We start from the raw sequence: 23,041 nt of genomic DNA on the forward strand, positions 1-23,041 counted from the left end.
GGGTGTTGTAACCTGTGTGTGTGTGTGTTTTTGTGTATGTGTATTCAGGCCCGTCTTATTTGTCCCTTTGCCTTGGCCTTTTCCTGGACACCCCAAGAAGGAAGTGTTGCTCGGCTTGATTATGGGGGCAGCAGGAACCGATGGGAGGGCAGGAGAATTGGCAAGGTTCTTCATTTCGGCTCTAAATTGCCTGCAAGTCGGATCTGACCACCCCTGTCTTGTCTGCACAAAAGAGCCCACTCCCCCAAGCCCCCCTGTATAGAGTCCGTTCGTGTTTGGCGCTCTGTGCCCAGCACCGCGTGAGCTCCTGAGGATGCTCCCAAGCTTTCCAGTTGGGTGGAAGCCAAATGGCTTGGCTGCCCCAAGTGAGCGTGGGAGTCTGAGCAAGCAGGGCCCCTCAGCCTCTCCCTCCCCTTCCCCTCCTGCAGCTGTAAAATTCCTTTGCCTGGCTTCCAGCTGGGAAGGGCGGAGGACGGCCATGGTTGCTTCCTGGCAGGCGGAGAAGAAAATCTCCCCCTGGCCCCCTTCCTGGGGGGGACGGATGGGGGGGACGGACTCAAGTGACTAGTGATAAGGCATGGCACAAACTGCGACTACCAGGACCGAAAATTGTAGAGGAAAAACAAAGGGATCCCTGCCCAGGGAAAGGAGGGGAAGTTTTAAAGGGAAGGGAAAGCAGCGTAGTCCAAGTTCCCTAGTAACCCAACTCCCGTCAGTTCTGGCCTCCTGTTCGTGCCATGCCATCGAACCTCGCTCTGTTTCTATTCTCTCTTTTCTTCGAATTACGGGCCTGATGAAATAACTTTGTGTGTGTGTGTGTTTTTTTTCTCCCCACTTCCCTCCAGTGTGGACAAATGTGGAGCCTCGATCTGTGGCAGTGTTCCCATGGCACTCCCTAGTGCCCTTCCTGGCTCCCAGCCAGCCAGATTCCTCCGTACAGCCCAGTGAAGGCCAGCAGCCTGTCAGTCACCTGTCCACGTCCAATCAGAACAAAGGTAAGGTGGGCCAAGGGGGAAAAAAACAAAGAGCGTTTGCACAGATTTCCCCCTAAAGTCTTGTGAGTAGGAGGACCGTCAGACTCTCTGGGAGTGAAGGGAAACTTTGTGATAACCCTAACTCTGTGGAAGCAGCTCCCTGATCCCAAGCTTGGCGTTGATGTTTCCAGAACCTCCTGAATCGGCTGCGGTGGCCCACGAACTCCCCGGGTTGTCTTCGGAGGCCGATAGTGCAGGGAGGCCGACCCCCTCGCACCCCGACAGCCCCACTCCAGTTGCCCAACCTTCTACGGTGATTCCAGGGGGAAGTGGAGGTCCGCCTCAGCATGATGATGACCTCCCAGGGCACCCACGCCTGGACAGCGAGACAGAGAGCGACCACGACGACGCGTGAGTGTCCCTCTTTTGGGTTGTTACATCTCTCATTAGGCCGCTCGGACACCGATCCTTCGTAGCGGCACTTTCTCCTGTTCGATTTGGCAGCCTTTTCGCACGGTTCGTGTTTTTCACGGTGATCCTTTCCCGCTGGATTCCGGGAGGGTTGCCGGTTGTGATTTGAAGTGTAGTGGGAATTGGACGTGCAGCTAGAGGCAACTCCTTGAGGGAATGAAATTGAGCCATGCCTAGGAGAGAACGCCTTGGAAAGGAAGCCACAGGGGAAATAGAAGCAGGAGTGGATGGAGGGTGTGGTCAAAAAAAGCCCAGATGCTGGTTGCGACAGAAATTGACCCCTTCCCTTCCTCCTTCTTTGTAATGTGGGAAGGAAGGATCAGAGAGAAGGAAGGAAGGAAGGATCAGGGAAGGAAGGATGGATCAGAGAAAGAAGGAAGAAGGAAGGATCAGAGAGAAGGAAGGGAGGATCAGGGAAGGAAGGATGGATCAGAGAAAGAAGGATCAGAGAGAAGGAAGGAAGGAAGGATGGATCAGAGAAAGAAGGAAGAAGGAAGGATCAGAGAGAAGGAAGGAAGGATTAGGGAAGGAAGGATGGATCAGAGAAAGAAGGGAGGATCAGAGAGAAGGAAGGAAAGGAGGATCAGTGAAGGAAGGATGGATCAGAGAAAGAAGGAAGGAAGGATGGATCAGAGAAAGAAGGAAGAAGGAAGGATCAGAAGGAAGGAAGGCTTAGGAAAGGAAGGATGGATCAGAGAAAGAAGGAAGGATCAGAGAGAAGGAAGGAAGGATCAGAGAAGGAAGGAAGGATCAAGGAAGGAATGGGTGTGGTGCCCAGAAGTGTTGAAGACTGCTGGGAGGTCTCTGGGATAGGGGGCAGAAAATGGGGGTGCTGCCTTTGGGCCTTCACCTGATGTTTTCATACCTAGGTTCCTATCCATTTCATCTTCTGAGATCTCAATCCCACTACTGCCAGGCAAGCGGCGCACCCAATCTCTGAGCGCACTGCCGAAAGAGCGCGATTCCTCTTCCGAGAAGGATGGCCGCAGTCCAAACAAGGTGGGGGGGCTTTCTTCTTTTTCCCCCTTCTCCTTTTCCATCTCCTTCACCCGCTTTGTAGGGAAACTATTCCAGGAAAGAAAAAAAAAGAGTCTTCGGCCACCCTTTGCTTTTATTTGCGAAAGCGTCCTATTAAAAATACTCATTTTGTCTGCCTTAAGGGGGTAATGTAACCGTGGCTCTTTTTCCTACGTTCCCTCTCTTCTCTTTTTTGGCAGAGAGAAAAGGACCACATTCGGCGGCCGATGAACGCTTTCATGATATTCAGCAAACGACACCGGGCCCTGGTGCACCAGCGGCACCCCAACCAAGACAACCGTACCGTCAGCAAGATCCTGGGCGAGTGGTGGTACGCTTTGGGGCCCAAGGAGAAGCAGAAGTATCACGACTTGGCCTTCCAGGTACGGCCTCCTACCGAGCCTTGGTCAGAAAGTGAGGTCAAGGGTCCCGAGCCCTGGCTAGGCGTGTGCCATTGCCTTATTAGCTCAGCCGGCAGGGCTGGCGTAATTCAGGCTCAGTGTTGTCCGGTGTTCTGCCTCTGAGAAGTGACTGCAGCCCGTTTCCAAGCAAGGCAGGAAACACGATGACAGCTCGGATTGAATGAATCATCCAATATCGGCATTTCAGCAGAACTTCTCAGTTCCCAGAAAATCCTGGCTTTTGTGCAATTTTAAACAATGACTTTTATCTCCGATGGCAGCCGCCATGAGATTGTAGATGAAGCTTCGGTGAAATCTCAGAATTGGCCGTGGGAGATCTCCCAACGTTGGCCAGCAAGGCTGTCTGTCACGCTTGGAAACCCATCTTTTGCAGTGGGCCTCAAGGCTGCCAAATATTTTACTGTGGGAGACTGGGGTGGGGGTGGGGGAGTTTATATGGAGCCTGGGAGCTTTGTAGTCAAAATAACATTCCTTCTCAGAGAGTCACGGTCAACTTACCCCCACTGGGAGGAATGTCTTTTGGGACAGTGACTGATTTGACCGTGTGGATGCTGGGGCTGGGTCTTGAACTTTCAACTGAGTGGGGAAAACCTGGAAACTTTCAGATTCGGGTTTCCCCAGCTGTGCCAATATGATATCTCTAATCAAATGGAACTTTGAGGAGCCTCAAGCCTCGGGGTCTTCTTTCATTTGGGGGTCTTAGTTGGGACCCTGACACCATCATCGGTTTAGATAGGAAACCGGCTTCACACTGGGTGAAGCCTTGCAGCTTGACGGGAATTACGCAGATATACGGATTTATGGAGGTTGTGGCTTCACAGCGGTTGAGAATCTTCCACAGTGTGGAATCTCTGCAGCTGGAGCGACGACGGGTTTCCCAGCTTAGCCCTCCAACATCTGGAATCTCTCCACTTGCAGTCTCTCTCTCGTTCTCCCCCGTCTTCCTCTCTCTCTCTCTCTCTCTCCTCACTGTTTTCTTCCCTCGTCTTCTCCCAACCCCAAGGTGAAGGAGGCCCATTTTAAAGCACATCCCGACTGGAAGTGGTGTAACAAAGATCGGAAGAAGTCCAGTTCGGATATCAAAACTGCCGGGCCAGGCAGCTGCCCCAAGGAGATGCGTGAACGCAGCATGTCAGAGACAGGTACGGTTAATGCTTACTGGAGGTGAGCGCCTTTCATGCCACCAGCCATCCGCTAGTGCAGTGTTTTTCAACCTTGGCGACTTGAAGTCCACAGGACTTCAAGTCGCCAAGGTTGAAAAACACTGCGCTAGTGGGCTTCCTCTAGACCAGTGGTAGTCAACCTGGTCCCTACCACCCACTAGTGGGCGTTCCAGCTTTCATGGTGGGCGGTAGGGGTTTTATCCGATACTGAAGCACTTTTCTTTTTTTAAATTTAATTGACTTTTTTTTTTAAAAAAAATCATAGCATTATTTAAAAACATTTTCATTAGGTTTTCATAAAATCACCATTACTGTGGGTCCGGTGGGTGGTTAGAAAATTTTACTACTAACAGAGATACAAAAGAGGGCGGTGGGTATAAAAAGGTTGACTACCCCTGCTCTAGACCAATGGTGGCTATCCTTTTTGTTGTTGTGTGCAGAAATTACGCATGCACGCACGCACGCACACACAGCGCATATGCGCGCCTACACCCATAATGCAATGTGCTTGTGACACCCCCCTCCCATGCGACCTTCCACATGTGCCCTGCCCCGCGCATGCACATGCAACTCCCTTTGCAACATCGCTTTGGGCCTGGAAGGGACCTTGCACCAACCTGGAAGCCAAAACGGGGCACGAGGGATGCTGTGCGAGGCCCCAAAAGGCAATGCAACGCCCCTGCGCATGTTCCCCACCCCCACACACGTGTACGTGCATCCCCCTGCATGTGCCCTGCTTCACAAGCATGCGTGGCAGACACCTGCAGACCAGCTGGCCCGTGGGTGGCGCGTGTCCATGTGCGGTGGAGCTGGGCTGGGGCGACGGCCGGCGTGAGGGCTCTGAGTGGCACGTGTGGCATGCGTGTGGCCTCTAAACTTCCCTTACTTTTTTCCTCTTTTCCTTTCCTTTCATCAGTTGCTTCTGAAATGCTGCTGGGCCCAGATGTTAAGGCAGGCGTCATGGGATCTGGGCACTGCCACGGGGAGCGAATCTTGCCCTCGGCACCTGATGCTCAGCGCCCACGGGCCTTTTCCCACAGCGGTGTGCACGGCATGGACAGTGACCGAGACAATCAGGTGTTGCAAGAGCTTACCCAGGTAAGTCAGCAAAGGAACCACAACGGGAAATCGAAGAACATTCTTCTGGGATGATTCGGGTCGTGCTTACCCTAAGATTTCAGGAGGCTTTGGGCTGCCGTTGAGGGTTGTAATGTTGCTTTTTTACGAACACTGTGATGACTTCTCTGTCTCAGCTGGGAAAATATTTGGTGGCCAGAGCGGAGCGTCTTTAAAGTTTCTGGAAGTTGTGAGATCTACAGTGGAGCTATGCTATGCACCCCTGTGAAGTTGGGATTGGTTTCCTAGATATTATATAGACTGGCCTACTCTTCTCTTTAACCTCACCGATTAAACCTAACATTATTTTGGAGGGTTTTCTGGAGGCTCAGAAAAAAGGGTTTAAGGAATGCAGGCGATCTTGGAATGTCAGGTTGTCCATCATAATTTAAGATTTCTGTCCATCTGCAGTCTTCCATTATGTCCTTAGATTGCATCCTCTCTCTCCCTCCCTCCCTTCCTCCATCCCTCTCTCTCTCTCTCTCTCTCTGCTTGTCGATCGGAAAGGTTGGCTTTCTTTTGTTCTTCTATCTGTCTATCATCTATCCATCCATCCATCCATCCATCCATCTTTCATCTATCTATCTATCCATCCATCCATCCATCCATCTTTCATCTATCTATCTATATCTATCCATCCATCATCTATCTATCTATCTATCTATCTATCTATCTATCTATCTATCTATCTATCTATCTTATCTATCTAATCTATCTATCTTATCTATCTATCTATATCTATATCTATCTATCTATCTATCTATCTATCTATCTATCTATCTATCTATCTATCTATCTATCTGGTGGTTCAGTGGTTCAAATCCCTAGCGCTGCGTAATGGAGTGAACTCTCATTACTTGTCCCAATTTCTGCCAACCTAGCAGTTTGAAAGCACGTAAAAAATGCAAGTAGAAAAATAGGAACCACCTTTGGTGGGAAGGGAACAGCGTTCCATGCGCCTTCGGTGTTTAGTCATGCTGGCCACATGGCCACGGAGACGTCTTCGGACATCGCTGGCTCTTTGGCTTTGAAACGGAGATGAGCAATGCCTCTTGAGTTGGGAACGACTAGCACATATGTGTGAGGGGAACCTTTACCTTTACCCATAATATGAAACGGCAGAGTGTATCAGCCCAAAATCAGTACACTAGGCAACATAAGGTGGAGCTTCTAACTCCTCTTAGTGTCCTCTGATCAACTGCACTTTTTCGTTTCCTTGGAGTGCCTTCCTTCAGCCAGTTCTTGTCGGAGCACCTAGTCTGGAAGGGCCTCACAGGTGCCAAGCCGTGAAGGCCTTCATAGGCCATGAGCAGGAACTTGAATTGTACCTAGAAACGAATTGGCAGCCCTTTATAGGGCTTGGCATATCGGTGTTCTGTGCGCTGAGTGCAAACACCCCCCACCCCCCCCGAAGATATTGTCTTCACCGACCATTAGAAGTTGCCTCTCCGTGTCTTTAACAGTTGACTCTCTTGGTGTTTCAGATTTGCTCGGGACAGTCTCCGTATGCCAGCGGGAAGGGTCAGTATGGGGGGCTGGGCCCCTCAGGGTCCCCCTTCGCAACCCCAGGCGAGGGTCCCCGTCATTCCCTGCACCCACATTCCTCCCGTGCCTCTCGTTCTCAACGCACCACCAGTGAGGACATGACCAGTGATGAGGAGCGCATGGTGATCTGTGAGGAGGAAGGGGACGATGATGTCATTGGTGAGGACCACACACCTGAACTGCTTCTGCACTTTTGACCTTAAATCAGAAGTCGGGTAGCTGCCTCCTGCAGGTCAAGGAGAGTCAAAGGAAAGAAACAGAAGCCGGCGACATTTTGAGAGAGGTTTTCAATCGTTTGAAGAAATACACCTTCAATATTTCTTAAACGCCCCTTTAAATTCCCCATACACAATACAGGTAGTCTACAACTTACGACAGTTCACTTAGCGACTGAAGTTCCGACAGACCCCAAAAAGGGTACAATCCAGATTCAAAGAACTAGGTAGCTGCAATTTATAATGTTGTTTTTTTAACCAGAAATTAGCGCTTATTTCTGATTTTTGGCAAAAGGCAACAATAGTAATAGCAATAGCAGACTTATATACCGCTTCATAGAGCTTTCAGCCCTCTCTAAGTGGTTTTACAGAGTCAGCATATCGCCCCCACAGTCTGGGTCCTCATTTCACCCACCTCGGAAGGATGGAAGGCTGAGTCAACCTTGAGCTGGTGAGATTAGAACCGCTGAACTGCAGATAACAGTCAGCTGAAGTGGCCCGCAGTACTGCACCCTAACCACTGCGCCACCTCGGCTCTTGTGCCGAGGGCTGTTGTGAATGATGGGTTTCCTTAGCAACCACAAATTCACTTCACCACCGTGTTGATTCATTGAATGACCACTGCAAAAATGTCATCAAACGGGGTCGGTTGTATGATAAAATCCACTTAACTGACACGATTTGCGATTTATTATGGTCATAAATTGAAGATTATTTTCATCCAAAGATTTAACTGTACTTTTTAATTTTATCTATTCTGATGAGACTCTGAGGGCAATTAAAGGGATTCTTAGGGCTCCAATCCCTTTGCCTGCTTTATATTACGAGTAGCTGATTTCTGAAAAATGGCTCTCCAGAAGCTAAAAATCTAATTCTGCCAAGTAGAGAGACGAACAGAGGGTGAGATCAGGGAGAGAGGTAAAATAAATACTGGTGGATAGAAGATGTTAGCGCCCCCTTGGATTGCCTTGGCTACATAGTTTTGACATTTGCAAACGATAGCTAGAAATTAAAAGGTGCTTCTTTTTTTAGCACCAAGATCCTCTGTGAACATTTTCATCTTGTTAACACTCTTAATACGTGAACCACTTTAAAGAGCTGGTTTGCTTGAGCAACTTTTTAACCATGATCTGGATGACTGAGAATCTCCACAGGTGTCTGAATGCAGCATTTCAAAACTAGATGCTGGGCAGTTAGGAGCCAGGCATTTCTGCTTCCCCTCTGCCTTTACAACGGTTTCTTCTGCCCGTAGTTATTTGCCGACTGTCACCTTCATTTCCTGCGTTTAATCGGTTCTTTGATCCAGTCCGTTCCGCTGAGTACCTGAAATCCTCCTTTAGAAAAACCTAAGATTCCTAATACCGTGTTTCCCTGAAAATCCGACCTACCCCAAAAGTAACTCCTAGCTTGATTTGTTTAAACGTGCACCAGGGCTGGGTTCCGGCAGTCACTACTGCTGGTTCACTTGTGGGTGCACCGCCCTGTGCATGCGCAATGCAATTAAAATTCCTCTGTGCATGTGCAGAAGCAAAAAAACCAAGGTGGCGGTGCCATAGGAGAACCAGTTCAGGGGCATGGCAGGCCTGGGTCGCTGCCAGTTCTAGTGACCCAGGCCGCCAAACCACTAGCAGTTCAGCCGAACTGGGCCGAACTGGTAGGAACCCACCACTGGCATGCACCCCATATAAGTCCTACCCTCAAAATAAGCCCTAATTAAGACCCCTCCCACTCCAGGGTGCACGGGTAAAAATTAAGCTTGGGGGGGGATGGAGCTGCCCTTCGAACAGTTGCAGCGAGACCTTGCGTACCTCGGCCCATTTCTTCTGCAGCCGGCAAGGCTTTCCTGCAGTCCTCTGTAGCCGATAACAGATCTCCAGCTCCATCTGGAGCTCTGTTATCGGCTGCAGAGGCCTTCGCTGGCTGAAGAAGTTCCTGAAAGCATCTGACAGTGACAAGGAGGCCAGGGACGAGGCACGCAAGTGAGGTGAGTCGGGGGCTGACATCCCCCTCCTCCTGAAAATAAAACCTAGTGCCTTTTTTGGTGGCAAAAAAATATATAAGACAGGGTATTATTTTCCGGGAAACACGGTATGTGCCCTGGGACACGCATGCTGCCCTCCCCAATCCCTGTTCTATTGAGCTTGCCTTTGCAGTCAGCAGATCTGCAGTAACACTATCTCCTGGCAGCCACCCTCTCTGCCTCTCATCCTGGAGAGTTTTCATAGGGGAAGTGAGCTGGGGAGACGGTGTCTTGCTGACTCATTGCTTTCCTCCCGCAGCTGAAGATGGGTTCAACCCAGCTGACGTCGACTTGAAGTGCAAAGAGCGAGTGACGGACAGCGATAGCGAAGGATCCTTAGGGGATGAACCTGACACCAAGGTGCGTGAGGGGCAAGATTCAGGCTTAGCGCAGAAGCTTTTAAGTGCACCGATAAGTACAGAAATCCGTCCCAGCTCCTACCCACCAGGCAGTTTTGAAAGCAGGCAAATGCAAGTAGATAAATGGGTACCATGCAAGTAGATTAATGGGTACCAAATGGGAAAATAAGAGGGACTTGAAAGGAGCCCCCTCGGATTTCCCGGGGGCAACGGTGATGTCACTGGCTAATCCTTTCAACCCAGAAGCGCATTGGGAGATGCGCCCCACATGAACGTAGTAGTAATAGTACAGTAGCAGCAGCAGCAGTAGTAATAGTAAAACAGAAATGGGGAGGGGTCACAACTCGGGGGCATGAAAAGGCCATTCTGACGAGTTCTATTTGAGCCTCTCTCTGTTTGGGAACATATCACCTTATATTAACCCGCGTGTCGTTCTCGTGCATCTGATAGATTGAAGCTGGAGAAAGACTTGCCCCCAATTCATCTCGGTAGCACTAGCGCTTAGACTTATATACCGCTTCACAGGGCTTCGCTGCCCTCTCTAAGCGGTTTACCAAGTCAGCCTATGTCCCCCAGTAATCTGGGTCGTCCTTTTACCGACCTCAGAAGGATGGAAGGCTGAGTCAAATTGAGCCAGTCAGAATCGAACTGCCGGCAGTCAGCAGAATTAGCTTGCAATACTCCATTCTAACCACTGGGCCGTGATGAGACTCAAGCTGGGACCTGATCAGTTTCAAAGCTGGTCTTTGTCAGGCAGAACATCATGGAAAGGATTTTCCCTGTTTTTAAGAGCGTTCCCCTTTGCTTGTAGGACTTTGGACGGAAGCTCTTCGCCCCGGTGATCCGGTCAGCAGCCCTGCCTCCTTCTTCTGCCGCCTTCGCCCCATGTCGCCCACCCCCTCCTCTGGACTTGGAGCCACCCCCACCGCCCCCACCCCTACCGCCCCCTCACAGTCACGAGGAGCAGCCCCCACCCAAACCTTACAGTTCCTTCCAGATGTCCCCCAGCACCTTCAAGTCCCAAGACTCGCACGGAGCGCTCCGTCCCCACAACACCCCAACCAAGCGCTTGGAGGCCCGCTTTGACCCAGCGGCTGCCCCCTACAGGCGGAAGAGAGTGGACAGCGCGGGCGGTCCCCAGGGGCCCCCTGAGGCCGGAACAACTCCCCTCTCTGTCCCCGCCTACTCCGTCATCTCTCCGCCCAGCGGGGCGATGCAGACGCTGGTGCTTCCGGATTCGACCCGCTTGTCCACTGGCACCGTGCTGGTGACCGCCCCATCCCTCAGCACCCCGAGCATGGGGGTGATCGGCTACAGCGGATCGCCCAGCTTGGTCCGGACTGCCTCCACCGTGGTCACCAACGTGGTCAAGCCCGTTAGCAGCACTCCTGTACCTATTGCCAGCAAACCTTTCCTGCGGGCGACGGGGGAGGCGCTGCCGCTGGTCAGCCCCCCGCCGTCCGACGGCAATGCGAAGGCCGAAGGGATTTCCGTCGGCCGGCTCGGTTTGCTCTACACCGATAAAAAGACGCCGCAGGCCTCTGCCATGGCTGGGATCCAAGCCACCTCTCCTCACTTAGTCGCTGGACCGCTTCTGGGCCAAAGCTTGGCTGCGGTGGGGAAGTGCCCTCCCACCCAAGGAAGTGTCGTGACCAATCTCCTGGTAGGAACCCAAGGTTACAGCCAAGCCAGCGGTGCCGGAGGAGCTGGCGTCCCCGTGACTGTTTTGCCAACTGGGGCCATTGCCCAGCAGCCTTCTGTCCAGTTCATCACCCAGAATCCCTCCGGACAGAATGGGCCGGTGCCACTTAGCATCCTGCAGCCCCAAGGCATTTTTTCGGGCGCAGCAGGAAAAGCTGGGAGCATCACTCAGGTTCAGTACATCCTACCTACCTTGCCTCAGCAGCTGCAGGTGGCTGGGGGGAAGATTCCAGCAGCAGCAGGCACACCCACGGCTGCCAGCATTCACTTCACCCTGCCTCCCCCCAATGGGAAAGTCATCACTGCCCCCCAAGCCATCCCCATCATCCAGCCCGCCCCGGGAAGCAACAGCAACAGTGTTACCGTCATGTCCTCGGCACCCAAAGGTAAGCTTGAGACCAGAGATGGTCCAATCTCTCTGACTTTCAAGTCTTGTGGACTTCAGTTCTCAGAATTCGCCAGCCATGGCTGGCTGAGGGATTCTGGGAATTGAAGTCCATATGTACTTGAGAGACCGCCTGCTGCCAATTACCTCCAATAGACCGATTAGATCCCACAGATTAGGCCTCCTCCGAATTCCATCCGCCGGCCAATGCCGACTGGCGACTACCCGGAGGAGAGCCTTCTCTGTGGCTGCTCCGACCCTCTGGAACAAGCTCCCCGTGGAGATTCGAACCCTCACCACCCTCCAGGCCTTCCGCAAAGCCCTTAAAACCTGGCTGTTCCGACAGGCCTGGGGCTAAAGAGCTGTTGCCCCCCGTCTCGAATGGTATGACTGTTGTGTGTTTTTAAATTATGTATTATTATGTTTCGTCTTTTTATTTTCTGTCTATACCCCCCTTCCCTGATTTGAATTGTGAGCCGCCCTGAGTCCCCTTTGGGGAAAAGGGCGGCATATAAATGAAATAAAATCAATCAATCAAAATCAAATATGTGTTAAAATTGCCAAGTTGGACACCCCTGAATATTCTGGACCTTTTCAAGGAACTAAAGCTTGGGCAGCTTTTTTTGGGGACTAGACCAGGGGTCGGCAACCTTAAACACTCAAAGAGCCCCAAAATGGGGCGGAATTCACTTAACAAATACCCTGCTTAGCCACAAGAATTTTCAGCCCAATTGTGGTACGTCCAGGCCTTCCCCTGTACTTTTAGAAGGGATTCACTTGAAATTGTAAGTTGAGGACTGCCCATACAACTGTAGCCTCATCATCATTTCAGCTGCAATTACGTAACTGGCGGTTCATGGGCCAGATGGAGTCCAGTGACATTTCTTTGACCCCGGGCAGCCTCCACCGAAGGTTGCGCACAGAGTTCCTTCCAAGCAAAATATTTTAATGCTTTGAACTCTTGAAGGCTGTGAAATAACTTCATTCTGCCAGATCTTTTAGTTTGTCCATCTTGGGACTAACTTTTTTTTTGGGTGGTGTATTGTTTTTAACCATCTTATTTTTAAATTTGTTTAAATTTGTCTTTACACTGTGGTATCCCGCCCAGAGTGCAAATTGGAGTGTGTTAAAAGGAAAAAAAAATCCGGTAAAATAAATATGTTTCTCCCTCTCTTTCTCCCTTCTCCCCACAGTTCAGTCCGTGTCCCCTGTACAGGCGCAATCTCCCAGCAATTCAGCCCACCTGGTGTCTGGGCAGGTGATGCCCCCCGCAGGGCTACAGGTGCAAGGCAAAGTCTTGGTGCCTATGGCAGCCTCCCAGGTGACAGTAAGGACCACCTCAGCCGCCCAGCTGCCTCTGGTTACTCCGCCTTTCCCTGTCCCGGTGCAAAATGGAAGTCAGCCAGCCAGCAAGGTCAGTATCTGCAAAACAGGATGAGGTAAGGAGGGAGAAGAGGCAGCGTGGAAGAAAGGGAGTGATGAGTTGTTGAATTTCATTTTTGGAAATGTATTTCTATGCAACAACTACAGTCGTGTTCAGCCAGTGGATGGCAGTGTTTACAGATTTGGATCTGTGATATATAATCTAGGCTCTTTTGTTCTAAGAAGAGTTTCCTGTTTCAGTAAAAATAGTTCAGCAGTAAAACACATGGTGACTGTACACTTTGTTTGCTCTATGGTGCTTTATATAAACAGACTTTCTAATACGAATAAAGAGTTTTGTATACAGCAAACTATAGAAGTTGGAAGTGCAGGGCGGGCACAAATTGTTTGTTGTGCTGCATTTTAGACAGGTAGTATCTGAAGCACATTCCCTGTGCTAATAGGTAGGTGAGGGTCAGGTTCATGAGGGTAATAGAAAGCATAGGGGCAGTGAAAAAGAAATTCTCAATGATAAACACAGAGAACTGCAGCCTCAGAAACATATATGTAGTTCTCAACTTACAACCATAATTGATCCTGGAATTAAGAGTCATAGGTAATAAGCATTAACTGGGTCACTGCACAACTAAACCCATTTACAGTATTTTTTGTGACAGTCGCTAAGTGAACATCACAGTTATTAAACAAGTGCGTTTTCCTCAGTGGATGCTTTTTGGTGGAAACCAGAAATATTGGGGTGTTTGGGGGGGGGAAGGCATCCCTGTGTGTGTGTGGGTCTGTGTGTGTGTGTGTGTGTGTGTTCCAGCCTAACTCTGGAACGCCTGGGCCGTTAAGGAGAGCGAGTGCTGCGTCCTAGAGCGGCAATTGTTTGTGATGTCAGTTCCTTCGCAAGCTTCCTCTGGAAAGCCAGCCGTGACGTTCGCCCTCCAGTGGACCAATGGGGAAGTGCCTGATGGATTTGGGGCAAAGTGCCAGGATTGTAGACAGGGCGGGAAAGAGGAGCGCATGGGAGGGGGTAGGGAGAGGGCAGGAATGATGGGCATGGGAGTAGGGGGAAGAAAGGTCCCCTGTCAGACAAAACTTCGATGTCTGTAAATACCTGGGCAATGCCGGGTTATCAGCTAGTAAATGTTAAATATTGCACATCTATTCTGCAAAACTGGGATCTCAAAAGAAAAGAAAGCAAGGTTGAGTCTCCTCCCCCAGCCTGATGTTCTCCAGATGTATTAGCCTGCAAATCGACAAACATTTGGAAATTTCTCATATAGGGAAATCTGTATTCTTCATGACTGCTGTTAGAAGTCTGAGTGCCTCATTTTGCTTCGTTTGCTACTTTCTTTTTTAACAACAAATCTCTCAGCCTCTCTGGACTGTGAAACAGAGGAAAATGAGATTTAATAACAAAAACATCCCTTTGGTCCTATATCAGGTTTTGGAGGTTTTGCTTCTCCAAAGTCCCAATTCTTCAGCAGGTCTGAAAAAGTGAAGGCTTTCATATGCCCAAAGGAGCCTATAGTCTTGGTGGCACAGTGGTTAGAATGCCCTTCTGCAGGATAATTCTGCCGACTGCCAGCAGTTCAATTCTGACCGGCTCAAGGTTGACTCAACCTTCCTTCCGAGATCGGTAGAATGAGGACCCAGATTGTTGGGGGCCATATCCCCTGACTCTGTAAACTGCTTAAAGCACCATGAAGCAGTATAGAAGTCTTAAGTGCTATTGCTAAAGAGAGCCACCATCCCACTTTGCTGGTGATCACCATTTCCTGCCCGCGCGTACTTCCTCTCTTGTCTTCCCTGTTGTAGTAAAGCCTGAAATCCTACGTTGTGCCCCGTGCAACAGACTCCGTCGTCTGTTTCCAATTGTACTTGAATACTATTGCTTGCTAAATTTATTTACCGCAACAGGACAGATTTGGTAAATGACGTTGAGTCTGAATCTGGTTTTGCTGAATAGCAACAACAACAACAACAATAATAATAATTTTGCACCTGGGCTTCACCTCCAGCCTAAACCTCCTGCTGTTCCTCTTGGCTCCCTATGCCAATAGAGTCTTTCTGCCCTTTCAGATTATTCAGCTCACTCCAGTGCCAGTTGTCCAGCCTCAGTCCTCTTCCCAGAGCAGTGCCACCTTGGTGCCCCCACTTAGCCCTGCTGCGCTCCAGGGCACCATGGCCACCGCTGTCATTGGTTCCCCGAGCCAGGCCCAGAAAGTCCTGTTGCCCTCCTCCTCAACCAGGTAGGAATATGCCGTGTTGGTTTGTAGCACTGGATCTTCAAGGCATGGGGAATATATGTGCCTGAAGCCACTGTCATAAAATAACCCTCCCTTCCTGTCTCTCTGTGTCTCTGCCTCTGTCTCTCTCTGTCTCTCTCCCTCTGTCTCTCTCCCTCTGTCTCTCTCTGTGTCTCTGCCTCTCTGCCTCCCTCCCTGTCTGTCTGTCTCCCTCTGTCTTTCTCTCTGTATGTCTCTCTCTGTCTCTCTCTGTCTCTGTCTCTCTCTCTGTCTCTCTCTGTGTCTTTCTGTCTGTCTCTGTCTCTATCTCTACCTGTCTCTGTCTCTCTCCCTCTCTCTTCCTCCCTCCCTCTCTCTCCCTCTCTTCCTTTGCCTCCAGGATCACCTATGTGCAATCAGCAGCTGGACATGCTCTCTCCCTGGGCACCTCAACTTCTCATTCTCAACCCAGCATCCCCCCGGCTGCTCCTACCACCACCTACGTCCAGTCCCCAGTGGGGCCTGCCCCCATGGCACTGGGTTTCACAGCTATTGGGCCACTGCTCTCAGGTAAGGCCGGGGAGGCAGCTGTGGGGGAAAAGCAAGCATAATGCCAAGCTCACAGACTGCTTGGCTACACTGGAGGAAAGGCCTGAAGACACAACATGGAGGAAACCAACCTCCAAGGACAAGGATCCGAAACCTGCATTTGGTCTGTTTCCTTCAGGTCATAATCCTGTGCTGGCTTCAGGACAAGTGGGGGTGTCCCCACTTCAGAGCCCTCAACTCCCAGTTTCCGGTGCCGGTCAAGGGCAGGTCATCACTGCTGTCTACCCCACCCCCACAGGGACCAGTCCTGTCCAGTCCGCTAGTCACAGCGTGGTCTACTCAGTGGCTGCCACGGGCACTACCACGGTCTCCTCTCCCACAGCCATTCTGCCCAAGGGGGGGAGTGCCAGCCAGAACGCCGGGATTTCCAACCACAGCCTGATTTCCACAGGTATGGGGTGCGCGATGGGGATCGGAGTCACAAGGGGAAAGGAAGCAGTGGGGAGGGGGGGTCGTCTCTCAGGGTTCCACCACAAAACCGCGTTCGACTAAAGGGCGCTCGACGAAACCGCGTAGCTGACGTCATCGCAATGCGGAGAAAAAAGCACGCTGTAAACGCTAAACCTAAAATTAACCCCTAAACCTAAACCTAACCCTAAACCTAACACTTAACCTAACGCTAAACCTAATCCTAACCCTTAACCTAACCCTAAACCTAACCCTAAACCTAACCCTAAACCTAACCCTTACCTTAACTTGAATCGGCTTGCTTTCAAAGCGCTATTTAAAGCGCCCTTCTTTCTCCGCGCTCGCTGTTGTCGCCCTGCTGATGATGTCAGTGACGCGGTTTAATCGGGCGCCCTTTAGTCGAGCGTGGTTTTGTCGTGCCACGGTCTCTCAAGAGAGGAAAGGAAGACAGCGACCCAAAAGAACCTTGTTCTGAAATGGCAGATGAAGCTCTCCCTCCTTTTTAGCTTTTGCTGGTCATGAAGAAAAGGAAAAAGGACGACATGTTCTTACTAACTCCAAGGTTAACATCACACCAACTCTCAAGTAAACACTGAGCTGAGCTTGCGCAGTGGTTAGAGTGCCGTCCTGCAGGCTACTTCTGCCCTCTGCCTGCAATTTGGCAGTTCGAATCTCACCAGTCTGAAGGTTGACTCAGCCTTCCGTCCTTCCGAGGTCGGTAGAATGAGGACCCAGATTGTTGGGGGCAAGAGGCTGACTCTGCAAACCGCTTAGGGAGGGCTGTACTGTGAAGCAGCTTGTAAGTCTAAGTGCTATTACTACTGCTAACTTAGCAACTGCAGTGATTCACAGCATCTGTGGCAAGAAAGGTGCTAAAATGGGGCAAAACTCACCTTAACAAGTGTCTTGCTTAGCGACAGAAACGTTGGGAGAGCGAGTACGTTCAGAGAAGCATAAGAGTGTTGTTGGAGAACGCACACACCAACATACAGAGACACTGCAGTTTAAATAGGCTTTTACTTTCGTGGAAATAGAGGTATCAGAGTCCATCAAACAGCCAAGTCATACACGGATAATTCAGTCAGTCATCAATGTCTTTCAGTTAAGGGATAATCAAGATAACATAGTCCAGTATCATATAATCAGTTCGGCATTCAAAGTTTGCTAACAGTTGCAAAACTTACAATAGCTCATGGCAATTCCAGCTCCCAAAAACACTCAGATCAGATCAGATCAGCCCAGCATCTAACGAACAGAGAGAGCTAACAGTCATTTTGGCTCCCTCTTATGGCCGATTGAGGAAACAGCAACCAATCACATTTTACAGTGTGATTTAAAGAAACAGGTATAGCATTGTTACATGATTTATATGTTGCCAACCCAACCGTTATATTATATTCCTAACAGAGGACTACCTGTATTGTAAGTAGGATGACTCTACTGAACCTATATTGCTCACGATCACCTTTTTCTGTTCTTCCCTCCCAGCCCCACAAGTGATCCCTTCCACGCCCACTCGGCCCCAGCGCCCGCCACTCAAGCCTCCCCAGAAAGTCAAAGCTGCCATTGCGAACATCCCCATTGGTTCTTACGAAGCCGTTGCCTCACCAGGCCCCGTCCGGCCTCCTGCGGGGCAGCCGCACGACTCTGGAGCATCAGCGCGATATCACCGGGAGACCGAACACTTAGAACGGCCTTCGCGGGAAGCAGGGCCCCAAGACACGCCCTCTTCCCCCGCCTGCCAGGGTCCTGCCGAAAAGAGTCCCGCCAAAGCTCAGGAGTTGAAGCGCGATTGCTGGGAGCCAATATCACCCCCAGCATCCCAGCCGTCGCAAGTAACTGAGATCCCGGCCGCAGAAGTTGCCTGGAGCCAGCGGGAGATGGCCGTGGGGTCCAGCGAAGAGGGTGCTGCCCGTGAGCCTCCACCACCCTCTCTGTTAGGCAGCAAAGGGACCGAAACGGTAAGAAAGCTGGCCGGCACCGCCTGGCCTCTCCCCCTCTTCCCATAAGTCATCTTTGCGACTTCTGGCTGCTACGATGCTACAATTGACCACACAGGGGAGCCAGTTGCTGGCACCCAAAATGCAATCAAGTGACCACTGGGAATGCTTTGCCACCATTGGAACTCTGGAACCAGGTCTACCTTCATGTTTGAACATTGGTGGCTTTTGGATTTGGATTGGATTTGGATTTATTTCATTTATATGCCGCCCTTTTCCCCGAAGGGGAATCAGGGCGGCTCACAATTCAATCAGGGAAGGGGGTACAGACAGGGGGATAAAAAGACGAGACATAACAATACAAAATTTAAAAACACACAACAACCATACCATTCGAGAAGGGGGGCAAAAACTCTTTAGCCCCAGGCCTGTCGGAACAGCCAGGTTTTAAGGGCTTTGCGGAAGGCCTGGAGGGTGGTGAGGGTTTGATTTGGGTGATGTGCTGCAGTCCAAATAAGCCTCCTCCCAATTCCTGCATTATCTTACCCCAGGGGCATCAAACTCAATTTCATTGAGGGCTGCATCAGTGGTTGACCTTGGGGGCCTGGGTGGGCTTGACACCACTCACTGGGCGTGGCTGAGTGGGTGGGCGTGGCGAGCTTGACACCACTCCCCAAACTGCTGGCATGTTTCCTCTTTGCACTGGGTAGTCCGGTCTGAAGCCACGCTGGCCCGATGTTGCCTCTTCGCATCGGGTAGACCGGGCTGAAGCCACGTAGGCCAACCCCTTACATTTTCTAAGGCGGCCCTGCTGGCTGGATCTGACCCCATTGTGGGCTGCATCTGGCGCATGGGCCTTGTGTATGTCACCCCTGCCTTTACCCGATGAACGAAGGCGAATATATATGTCCCAGGGTTATATAGGATCCAGTCTGGATCCCGGTGGCAGACCCAGATTGGATCCTGTCATACTCTGGTTCTTAAAAGAATCAAAGAGGATCCGCTTCCCGTTTGTGCCTCGCCCACTTGCCGCTGTGTTCCTCCTCGTAGCCGGAGTCCTCTCTCCCAAGCCGCTCACGAGACCTTCTGTCCTTGTCCTCCTCTTCCAGGCCCCCAAATTCCCCGGCTCCCCTGACTGGAGAACAGCCGGCCCAGAGGCTCGTCCTGAGGCTTCGGCTTCATCCGCCGCTCCCCCTTCCTCCTCTTCGCTGAGTCCGATGCCGTCAAACGCCGGGGAGGGCTCCCGAAGCGGCGCTGCCACTCTGCCCCCAGCAGCCGCCCCTACGACCGACGGCCTTGAGCCTAAGGAGGGTCCAGGTGGGAAGAAAGTGAAGGTCCGGCCTCCCCCCCTGAAGAAAACCTTCGATTCTGTTGACAAGTGAGTGACGGGGAGGCGAGCGGGGACAGTGTCTGTGGCCACAGTCCTAAAGATTCCCATTACTTTATTATTATTATTATTATTTTTTTGGGGGGAGCTTCTTTGTGACTTTCTCCTGGTGGTGATTTGCAGCTGTAGAGAAGGTGCAGCTCATCCAGCTGTGTTGTCTCTCCTCACTGGCCAGTCAGGCCAGGCTTGGTGGGGTTCTAAGAGTGCCTTCTGCTTAAATTCAAGTGACAGTGACCTTGGGGATGAACTGTGAGCGCCTGTTAAAAACTCTTCCTCGAATCCTCTATGGATGGTCCATAGTTCCCTCACTGGCCTTAGAAGCAGGGGTGCCCAAACTTGGCTGGCTGGGGAATTCTGGGAGTTGAAGTCCACAAGTCTCAAAAGTTCCCAAGTTTAGACACCCCTGCTTCGAGTCTCTTGCACAGCGCAAGACCAACAGAATATTTGCAAGACATGATCCCTTTTCATCAGAGAACAGGCCCAGGTGGGCTCAGAGGAAAGGCGAAGAGAGTCTGGGGGGGATATATAAAAACTTAGAGAGAGAGAGAATCATTCCTACATGTTAATTTATTTTTGTTTTGTTTATTTTTTATTTATTTTATGATTTGTATACCAACTTTCGTATTTTTGTAAATAACTCAAGGTGATGAATACACACAATACTCCTTCCTCCTCCTCCGCCTATTTTCCCCACAACCACCACCACCACCCTATGAGGTGGGTTGGACTGAGAAAGTGACTGGTTCTCATGGCTGAAGGCCGGACTAGAACTCACAATCTTCCGCTCTCTAGCCTGGTGCCTTAACCACTGGACTATTATTGCCTGGGCAACAACTTAGTACTGGAAGGTCCCTAACATGGGCAGTTTTTACATTGGTGCATAATTCGGCTGCATCCACAGGCTTTCTTGGAAGCGCCTTTTAACACGCTGAAACAAACTCCCCACTGTGTCCCAGGGGCCGTATTTCCTTGCAGAATAGAGGCTGTTACCCGTATAATAGCAATAGCACTTAAGACTTAAATACCGCTTTATAGCCCTCTCTAAGCGGTTTACAGAGTCAGCCTATTGCTCCTAACAGTTCGGGTCCTCATTTGACCCACCTTGGAAGGACGAAAGGCTGAGTCATCCTTGAGCCGGGTGAGATTCGAACTGCCCGATCTCAGGCAGCCGGCAGCCAGCAGAAGTAGCCTGCAGTACCGCACTCTCACCACTGCACCACCACGGCTCATAAGTTCTATTTAGAAAGGACGTTTCCCTAGAGGGATTCCTGGAGTGATTGGGCAGCACTGCCGCATGGGGGGCTGGCTTGGAAGCAGTAAGGGAGAGTCTATGGGAGAGGAGGCCGTCCGTCTGGCTTGCCTGACCCAGACCTCCTCCCTGCCCCCCTCCTCCTCCTCGCCCCAGCAGGGTTCTCTCCGAAGTGGATTTTGAGGAGCGCTTCGCCGAGCTGCCCGAGTTCAAGCCGGAAGAGGTCTTGCCTTCCCCTACGCTGCAGTCCCTTGCCACCTCTCCGCGGGCCATCCTGGGTAGCTACCGCAAGAAGCGCAAGAACTCCACCGGTGAGTGGGAAGGAGGCGGCCAGGGAAGCCCGTGAAGGTGGATGAGCCTTGGGAGAGAGGACAGATGTCTTTAGACCTGCGGCTGACAAGTTTCTAGGCAACTCTACAACGCGAGGACCTAGATTTACTGCAAAGTGATTTGAAAGTGTTTTTTTTAAAAAAAAAATACAACGTAGTGGAATGATTGAGTTAACCGGAAATAGACGGCTAAGTTTCTTGTTCACATGATTGGGGTAGTGCAGGAATTTGTTCACTTGTATTTGTATCTTGCCTTTATTATTTTTACAAATACCTTAAGGCAGTGAGCATCTCCAACACACCTTCCTACTCCCTATTTTCCCCACAACAATGACTCTGTGAGGTTGGATGAACGGAGAGGGAATGATTGGCACCGTGACCTGTCAAAACCGCGGTCCACTAAAGCGCGCCCGATTAAAGCGCGTACCTGACGTCGTCAGCAGCGCGACGGAAAAAATTAAAAATAAATTAAATTAAAATAAAATTAAAGCAAGCCGATTCACATAAAGGTAAGGGTTAGGGTTAGGGTTAGGTTTAGGGTTACGTTAAGCGTTAGGGTTTGGTTTAGAGTTAGGTTAAGGGTTAGCGTTAGGTTTAGCGTTAGGTTTAGCGTTAGGTTTAGGGTTAGGTTTGGGAGGGTTAGGGTAAGGTTTTCGCTTTAATTTTAAATTTACCGCTCACAGCACGATGTTTTCATCACGCTGTGATGACGTCATGTACGCGCTTTCATCGAGCGCGCTTTAGTCTACCGCGGTTTTGTGGTGGAACCGATTGGCACAAGGTCACCCAGTTAGTTTCCAGGCCTAAGGTTGGTCTAGAATTCACTGCCTCCTGGTGGTTGGCCCAAAGCCACCCAGTCATCCTAAGCCAGGACTAGAACTCACAATCTACTACTAATTTCTAGGCCACCATCTTAACCACTTCATCAAACTGGCTCTCCACTGAGAATGGGGAGGGCCTCGGGCAGCTTTTGGCACAGCATTTGGGACCAGGAAATACTCTCTCGTGCTTCTGGATCATTCTCCCTTTCTTTACTATCCCCATCCCCATCCCTCTTGTACGGCAATGTGAAAAACAAGCAGCACCAAAGTATGTTTCTAATGTGACAGATTTAATTTGAGTTTCGTGCGGATGGGGTAGGTTGCTGGAGTGCGAGCCTCTCTCTGTCTCTACCGCCTAACCTGGGGTTCTTTTTCCAGACCTTGACTCCTCCACGGAAGACCCCATCTCCCCCAAACGGAAGATGCGGCGTCGCTCCAGTTGCAGTTCGGAGCCCAACACTCCCAAGAGCGCCAAGTGTGAAGGGGACATCTTTACTTTTGACAAAACAGGTAGAGGGAAGCTGGAGGGAATCCCCTGCCCAAGGGGGAAGAAGGCGGCCAAGGGAGTGCCGTCTCCGCTCAATGAAGGAATTTATTTAAGAAAATGTGTAAGCCATCCCAGCAGCTTACAAGGATAATAGCCCAAGATAAGAAAAATAAAAAAACACCCCCATCCCCTGGCTACAATTGTCAAGAGTTTGTTGCAGAAATCAAATCCAGAAAGCACATACAGATAACTGATTCAGCAGGATTGATTAATTTCTCTTTATGTACATAATAACACATGAAGTAATAATATACAATACCAAGAGCTGGTTCACAGGCAGAGGAGAGGACATGGTTTCCAGCTTCAATTCAGAGAGCAGACTAGATTAGTTCTCTTGCACAGACTCCGAGCTACATAGGTAAGCCACGCCCAGGCTCTGAGCCGTCTGGCACAGCTCTCTGTCACCAAATAGTTCCCATTGGCTGACCCAGTTGCCATGCCTATACATTGGCTGACCTTGTTACCATGTCCTGTCCCAGCCAGTCCCCAATGGCTGCCCTGTTGCTGTGTCCTATTCCAGTTCATGAATATTCTGACAACAACAATCAAACAAAACACTTGATGGGCTCCATCCCATTCTCTGGTCCCCAGGCCCATTGGCAGAGCCCTGTCTTCAGGGCCTTTGGAAGGAGTGTCAAAGGGTGGTGGGGGGGGCAGTGTTATTTCCACAGGGAGGGTCCCCCTACAGAGAAGGCCCTTCTCCTTGGTGCTGCTGGATGGAGTTCCTTAGGAATTGGCAAGTGTACAGTCTCTACAGGCTCCTCCTC

General features: G+C 50.7%; 1 protein-coding gene across 1 annotated transcript in view; it reads left to right on the forward strand.

Annotated features, from left to right (window-relative positions):
• CIC (capicua transcriptional repressor) overlaps nt 1-23,041 on the forward strand; it is a 52,666-nt gene that overhangs the window by 27,609 nt on the left and 2,016 nt on the right. Inside the window, 17 exon segments of the mRNA XM_032227247.1 lie at nt 846-995; nt 1,166-1,385; nt 2,315-2,444; nt 2,663-2,845; nt 3,888-4,026; nt 4,964-5,145; nt 6,648-6,867; nt 9,203-9,303; nt 10,114-11,389; nt 12,582-12,802; nt 14,839-15,008; nt 15,385-15,554; nt 15,712-15,984; nt 17,490-17,962; nt 19,051-19,319; nt 20,737-20,888; nt 22,106-22,237. Coding sequence (XP_032083138.1) covers nt 846-995; nt 1,166-1,385; nt 2,315-2,444; nt 2,663-2,845; nt 3,888-4,026; nt 4,964-5,145; nt 6,648-6,867; nt 9,203-9,303; nt 10,114-11,389; nt 12,582-12,802; nt 14,839-15,008; nt 15,385-15,554; nt 15,712-15,984; nt 17,490-17,962; nt 19,051-19,319; nt 20,737-20,888; nt 22,106-22,237 — 4,461 coding nt within the window.

Source organism: Thamnophis elegans, chromosome 12 (genome assembly GCF_009769535.1).
Source record: "Thamnophis elegans isolate rThaEle1 chromosome 12, rThaEle1.pri, whole genome shotgun sequence".
Classification (NCBI taxonomy): Eukaryota; Metazoa; Chordata; class Lepidosauria; order Squamata; family Colubridae; genus Thamnophis; species Thamnophis elegans.